This window comes from Pterocles gutturalis, unplaced genomic scaffold (assembly GCF_000699245.1).
Source record: "Pterocles gutturalis isolate BGI_N339 unplaced genomic scaffold, ASM69924v1 scaffold279, whole genome shotgun sequence".
NCBI lineage: Eukaryota > Metazoa > Chordata > Aves > Pterocliformes > Pteroclidae > Pterocles > Pterocles gutturalis.
Genome location: NW_010127749.1, coordinates 31418 through 38708, shown reverse-complemented (window position 1 = coordinate 38708; position 7291 = coordinate 31418). Strand labels below are relative to the sequence as shown.

The 7291-nt window shown below is 34.9% G+C and overlaps 1 protein-coding gene across 1 annotated transcript in view; it reads left to right on the top strand.

Moving 5' to 3' along the window:
• LOC104466043 (procollagen-lysine,2-oxoglutarate 5-dioxygenase 2) overlaps nucleotides 1-3776 on the top strand; it is a gene marked incomplete at its 5' end in the record, with an annotated part of 9975 nt that extends 6199 nt beyond the window's left edge. Inside the window, 4 exons of the mRNA XM_010079349.1 lie at nucleotides 587-691; nucleotides 1591-1737; nucleotides 1966-2091; nucleotides 3147-3776. Coding sequence (XP_010077651.1) covers nucleotides 587-691; nucleotides 1591-1737; nucleotides 1966-2091; nucleotides 3147-3302 — 534 coding nt within the window. The remainder of the gene's footprint in view (nucleotides 1-586; nucleotides 692-1590; nucleotides 1738-1965; nucleotides 2092-3146) is intronic.
• Between the last annotated feature and the right edge of the window lie 3515 nt (nucleotides 3777-7291).

Sequence of the window (7291 nt, the reverse complement as noted above, 5' to 3'; positions counted from 1 at the left end):
CCTAAGTTCTGACAACCGTGAATCTAAAGTAAAGCCTTTTGCTGGATACAAAGAGGTCTTTGGGTTTTTTTTTTTTTTTTGTCTGCCTGGCTGCTTGCTTTCGTGCAACTGATCTGGACAGAGCACTCTAAGGTGGCAATTGTTGTACCAGTGTTGGATGATCGGTTCTGTGACAATTAGGGACAGTGACTTAGTGGACTTTGCTTCCTTAAGAAGTTGGCATAAATTGTATTTAAAACAATGTTAATTTTTAAACTGTTTTTCTTAATAGTTTGCAGTGTAGAAGGTCATGGTTGTTATTTGGAGCAACCATGACACAGAATATGTGGTTACACTGACACAGCTGTTAATGCTGGGTCATGGCTTACAAGGTAGCTCGTTGTTGCTTTATTCTGTGAGAACGTGCTTGTGGATCAAGACAAAACTTAATTATTTAAAGTCATCTGAATTATGGCTCGGATGATAACAGCTGATATTCTTTCATGACCAGTAAAAGTGAAGATGTCCTTTTTTAGTAGTTGAAAAGATAGCTGTTAAAACTTATCATCAATGAAAGAGATGAATGATTTTTTTTTTTCTCTTGTAGCCATGTCCAGATGTGTTTTGGTTTCCCATATTTTCTGACACTGCCTGTGATGAATTGGTAGAAGAAATGGAACATTTTGGGCAATGGTCTGGTGGAAAACACCAAGTAAGTGTCAGCCTGTATAAACATGACCTTAATGAGTGAGTACTTTTTATAATAATAAGTCACAGTGTACCACAACAAACAAACATTCCTCCAATTGCCAATGAACCAAGACATCTACTTCATGGTATGAAATGTTTAGTTGAGTCTACCATGTAGTTTCTTGTTCAATAGATTTAGAGGCATTCCTCAATTAGCCTTGAACTAGCAAATTCAGACACTAACAGTGGTGCAGTTGCCGTAGTAATCCAACAGTTATCCAAGTCTGATCTTGGATAGCTGTTTAACTGTTCAGAGAGGTTTTACTTGTTTACCTTCTTAAGTACCAGTTTGTCAGACTTGTCCCTCTTTGGCAGTTACCGACAAATGTTATGAGCTATTTTGTTTGAGTTTGCAGAAAGTTCAAGGTGTTCATTAACTACTGCTAAAATCAGAGGAATGTCTGTCATATTCACAAATGTGGTACCTTGGAAAATGAGAGAAATTACAGTCATTTTACTGCAAGGAGGAGCCTCCAGAAAATATTTTAACATACTTTTATCTTGAAATTATTTCAATATTTATTACCATGTCAAGGCCTGTACTCTCTTGATCTGATAACTTCAATTGCATCTACATCTCAATAAATCAAACCATTACCGCAGGAAGCCCTTAGTTACAGGCAAGGCATCCAAATATTGACTCATCTTTAAGAAATTTCATTTTTTTTCCTTATTGCTAGCTCGGCATTTTTTTTCCACAGCAGTTAGCTGTGAAATTACTGAACAGCAAGCTCACATATGCCCACTAAGGCATTGCTTTGTTGCAGTTTTGTGATTGTGCAGATTTCAAATAAATATTTGTAGAAGTGCCAGAAGCATTCCATGTCCATGTTTCAGGGCTCTTTGTGGTATTCTTATTAGGACAGCCGTATTTCTGGAGGTTATGAAAATGTCCCAACTGATGATATTCATATGAAGCAAATTGGACTGGATAATGAATGGCTGCATTTCATAAGAGAGTTCATTGCACCAGTAACACTAAAAGTGTTTGCTGGCTATTATACCAAGGTATGTGTTTAAAATTTTAGTGGATAATTACTGCGTGGCATGAGTAATTCTAAGTATTTTATTGAATATGCCATATTTGGTTTGAATGGAGAGTCTATATATGATGTAACAGTAGTTATGGATGAATGTTGTCGAGATGTTATCTCAGCTTTAAATAAAAAAAAAAATCACCTCAAGAAGCCTATGTGTGACTTAAAAGTTGAAGTCTGGCTGTATGTTTTGTTTCAGGGATTTGCTTTATTAAATTTTGTTGTAAAATACAGCCCTGACAGACAACGGTCGCTCAGACCTCATCATGACTCCTCTACATTCACAATCAACATTGCTCTCAACAAAGTAGGAGAGGACTTTCAAGTAAGTTGACAACTTACGGGCTTAAAAAAATGTTGTCCTTTGAGTGCCTAATCTTGTTTCCAAACTAGAGCCCAAATAGATATACTTAAAGACCATGTTGAAAAGGCAAAGATGTGCGTTATAAATTGAGATATATAATTCCTTGATGTTTTTTGACAAGTATTAAATTTACTCCATTGCAGGATCCAGGACTGTTGATGCAGTCAGGCTGAATTGGTCAGAATGGTTTCAGATGGTGGGGGAGAAGGGGTTTAATGAAAAGCTTTGGAGATGTTAGCCATTTCATTTTTAACATTTCTAAAATGCTTCATTTTTGTACAGTGAAAACCAGTCTTTCAAAATACTTTAGTCCCAAGTTGACTCAACTAGCTTCTTTTTGTTACAACTTTTTAAGTTAGTCTTTTTTAGATTAGCCACAGAATGAAAATTTTTAACTTTTTTTTTCTGAGATAAATTATTTTCTACTCTGATACTGCTTCAAATAAAACAGTCCCCAGCGTATGGAGATAGGCAGGGCAGTAGCAATAATATCCAGCTTTGACTAGTAGAGAAACTTAACCTGTTTTGTTTGTGAACCTGCATTATTCACGGTTCTACTTAACACCCATAAGTGTGTTTCTCAAACTTATTGCTTTCAAACTGAAGGTGTGTTTTCTAAAGTAACAGCCAGATTAATTTATTTAAGATTTGTTTAAATATTATCCTGGCTAGGGATACAGTCCTGGAACAAGGCCTGTGAACATGATTTGTTTCTCTCTGGTATAATCGACAGTAAAGTTATTGAAGAATTGTTTGTCAGAGTTGCTGCTTTTGAATGAGTTGTTATCAAGGGAATGCAAAAGCAAAGCAAGGGAAAATCTTTCATTGCAAATGCATCTCTGTTATGTATTGTTCTGAAGATGATGTCATTTAAACAACCTTGTTAGTAGGGATAGTAAAAAAAAATATTGTTAACAGCCTGTTAATAGTAGCAAAGTATTTTAAGTTGTGAATAAATAAGGCACTTAATTGAAACACAAGGTAAATAGCTGGGTTTGTTTGTGTTTTTACTGCAGGGAGGTGGATGTAAATTTCTTAGGTACAACTGCTCCATTGAGTCTCCCAGGAAAGGATGGAGTTTCATGCACCCAGGAAGACTTACTCATTTACATGAAGGACTTCCTATCTTGAATGGCACAAGATACATTGCAGTATCATTTATTGATCCTTAATTTTATTTTTTTTCCCTCTTCAACCACAGTGTTTGATTCTTTACATAAACATTTATTTATAGATTTCTTCTGGAAGATGGTGATAAAAGAAACTTTTAAGTTACTGTTCCTAGACAGAAAAGTTACTTTGGGCTAAAATAACAAAAAAAGGAAAAAGTTCTAAAATTGTTGAAGATTTCTCAATATCTGCTCTGAGCCTTGAGTCACCAAGTAAACTTGTCCTGCTTGTTTTTCCACTCTGCTGTCTTAAAGGGTAGGTAAGGAGGGGAAAAATGAAGAGCATTTTATAATTAATCCATTTCTTTGTTGAAAAAAACCCAAACAACCCTAAATATAAAATGATCTGAAAAATTTATTGTGTTTTTCATTCAGTAAAGTGATACGGCTGAAGTTCTTGTGGTGTGTATATTTGGTACCAAGCAATCAAAAAACACAGCATAAAAAGGAAATTGAGTGAATCTTGTATTCAGTTGTCAGGGATAAGCAATAATTCCATATGCTGGTATGAAGGGAAAACATCTCAGTAGCCTGTTTTCTTAATTCATTTTCAATACTGAAATATGCACCATTAGAAGAAAAATAAATTAATTGCAGAGATGGAGCAATGATGAAATAATTTAGCTAAGAAAAAATGGTTTATCATTTGTTTTAAGAACTCCTCCTGTTGAAAATTTACTTTTCTTCACCAAGTGACCTTCATTTAAAATGAGTTATTTTTCTAAATGTGTAATTGCACCCAGTTGATACTGGAAATTTGATGTTTATTTTCAGAATGCTGGTAAATTTTAATAAGATGATGTTTTATAAACAAGATAATTTTCTACTCATACTTTAAATTACTTGAATTTTGTATCAGGAAAACGAAATTGTGTCAGTCTCTTTTAAAGCTAAGGGTCTTGCCATTTATTTTAAAGAAATAGGTTTAAAATATTCCTACTGTATCTACTGTTTGTAATTTAAAGAAACTTGAAGCAAACTATCTCAAAGTCTACCGTGCCAAAATGCACAACGTGTTGGAAAAACTTGTGAAAAATAAAGGGTAATTTAAAATAATGTAACAACTTGACTGTACTAGGTAGTTTCTTTGCATGTTGCCATTGTTCTTACAGAAATTATATTTATTGAAGAATATTTTTAAAGGAATTGTAGATATATTTAAACTGGAGTTTTCTCTGAGTGTCAGTTTTTGGCTTTTTGACTCTGTTACTATTGAAATTATTTCTCATGTGAGTTGGTGTATGTGTACCAAACCTTGCATTACACTTTCAGAATGACCCCAGCAGTATGGTTGTTTCTTGTTTTCTGTACTAACCTTCCTTTTTTATATAGAAGCTTTTTGATGATCTAAACAGCAGTTCACTTTTTACCTTCTAAGATTTGAAGAAGCTTTATTGGCAGCTGAAAGTATTGGCAGAGGAGTTCAAAGATTATTCTGTTACTGAAAATAAGTGTGTCTGCTTATTTCCCTGTTCTGCTGTTTTGAGGAGTGAGTTGTAACCGTACTTAAAATTATGCTGAAGGAAATACATCAAAATTTGGTAACTTCAGTAATATACTAAAGAGGGCTGGCTTGAAAAGGAATGACTTTTCACAGGAAGTTCTTTGCTTTCTCTTAATTTCTCTTTACACTGTCAACTTTTCTCCATTTCAGGATAATATTTGGAGATTGATATCCCTCGACTTTGTTTCCAGACATGTAATACCTCTGTCTTAGTGAGTGTCTGTCTATATAGCCTGTGCTTGGGCGAACTTTACAGGTCAGAAAATCCTCAGGCCTTCAGAATGAAATCAGCCTTTGTTAATCACTTTGTTCTGAGTATTTGCCTGTGATCTCTTAGGCTAACTCAGGACAGAATTATGTTTTTACCACTGGATCGGTTACAGACAGTTTACTGCTACAAGTAGCTTTATTGGAAAAAACCCACAAGAATAAAATGCTGTAACACACAGGAGAAGCTCTTTTGCAGAATATTTTTTACATAACTTGTATTTTAATTATGTATTTTTTAATTCCCAGTCACATTTGATTTTTTAATATATATTTTTCCCTCAACATGTATATGAAAGCTTTACTTTCTGTTAAATATCTATATTTGCAACTTAATTCATTCTGTCACGTAGCGACACGTAATGCTACGTTTATTGTGCTGCACATTTGTTGGAAGGGAGGATATTTACCATGCTCACATTACTAGTGTTCTCTGTTTTTTCTTTTGATGAAGTATTTGCAAAGGCTAACAACTACCTTCCAGGTAGACAGCAGCATATAGGTAGTGTCCTCATTAACTTCTTAGGAACTGACAGATACTAGAGAAAAGTTTGTTCTTAACAGTTCTCCTGAATTAGTTCTGAAAGCTTTGCTGTACTGTTAGCATGTGAGTACATGAGCTCGCACAGGCTAAACAGAATTGTCACTAGTAGAAAATTATTTTTAGTTTTCGTTGCTTTTAAAAGCACTTAAAGACACTTGTGTTTCCTAACAAAGTTTGTTTTGGGGCATAGAAGATATATGCATCCAGAGGAAAGCAGCAACCTTTAAATCCAGCAGCGTATGAGAAACCTTGGGAGTACAGGGACACAAAGGTGCTCTGCAACACATGAGATGTTTGTAAAGTATTTGATTTGTTCTGCTTTCATCTAGCTTTATTTTTCAACTGTTAAGTACTAGAAGAGACTGGTGTGGGTAAGGGGTGGGAGAGCAGTATACGGGCAAAAGAATTTATTGATATTTTTAGCCAAAAGGAGACTGAGTGTAGCTTGGTTTTATTTCATATTCGTGAACTATTCCAGCTCTGATACTCCTAAAAATGTTCAGGGCATTCAGTAGTATTTTATATATTTAATTTTCTTTAACATGACAGTGCAACAAGTGATTCCAATATGTCTTTGTTGCTGCTTTTTTTTTTTTCCCCACAAAGGATTACTGTTCCACTCTTACTGTGAGACTATGACAAGCCCAGAAAGAAGATAGATTTTTCAGTGGGGCAATAATAATGAAATCTATTTGATTGGGCCTTTTTCTTTTGTAAGGGCTTTTCCCCTGACATCCACGGTGTTTGTAGAATAAATGTTAATTCCATGCGGGGCTTCCACAAAAGCTTCTCTTTTTCAGCATGTAAGAAATAAGGAGACAAAGACATTTAAAGAGACAGAAGTCTAGAAAATATCCGTATAATTCCTTCCTCCCACCTGCACATACTAGTTTTTTTTTTCTGCTTGAAAGAATTTGTTTGTATTTTTCTTTCAGCTACTGCAATTAACAATTTAAAGAATATATATTTCAGTTTTATTTGATTTATTTCTGATATGGTCTTGAGGGGATTCAGATCTGAAAGTGTAAGTGTTTTTTGCGTCTTTACTTCCCTGAATGCTTACTTTGTTGCATGGCAGAGTAGACTGCTCTGCTATTTTAGTGAGTGAAAGGGAATGCAGTACTTGTCCCAGGATCCCCCTGTGACTGAGGCCTCAGATAATTTGCTTGACTATTATTTTGTTTAGTTTTGAGATTTTTTGATTCCATAGCAGAGCATGAGTTAGTGGGCAAAGCCTTTATAAAATGCATTTATAGAAATTATATCGGCAGTTCTTAGAGCTGAGATTTGCATTAGTAGAGTTAACTGTAGAGTTGCGGGAATAAGTAATTAATTTATGACTGCCAGGAAGTCCCGGTTGTTCTGTTTCTTCCCTCTAGCTGCTGCCAAGAAAGATGGTCTTTGACAGAAAGTTAGCTTGCAGCCAACACTAAAACTGAAATGAGAATTGGTGTTGCAGGGTTTTGTTGTACCCAAAAGGTGGAAGTGTCACTTCAAATGGCTTTTCAACGTGGCTTTCCAGAGTCTTCCTTTATCTTAATATGACAAGTTACTCTGGATCTAATGAAGCAAATAGTCCTACTCAAGGGTACTGGAGAACTTTGTTCTAGTATACAAATCAAATGTTAAACAGAATTGGAAAGAGATGCTTTTGTCATCTTCAATGAAACACTTTAT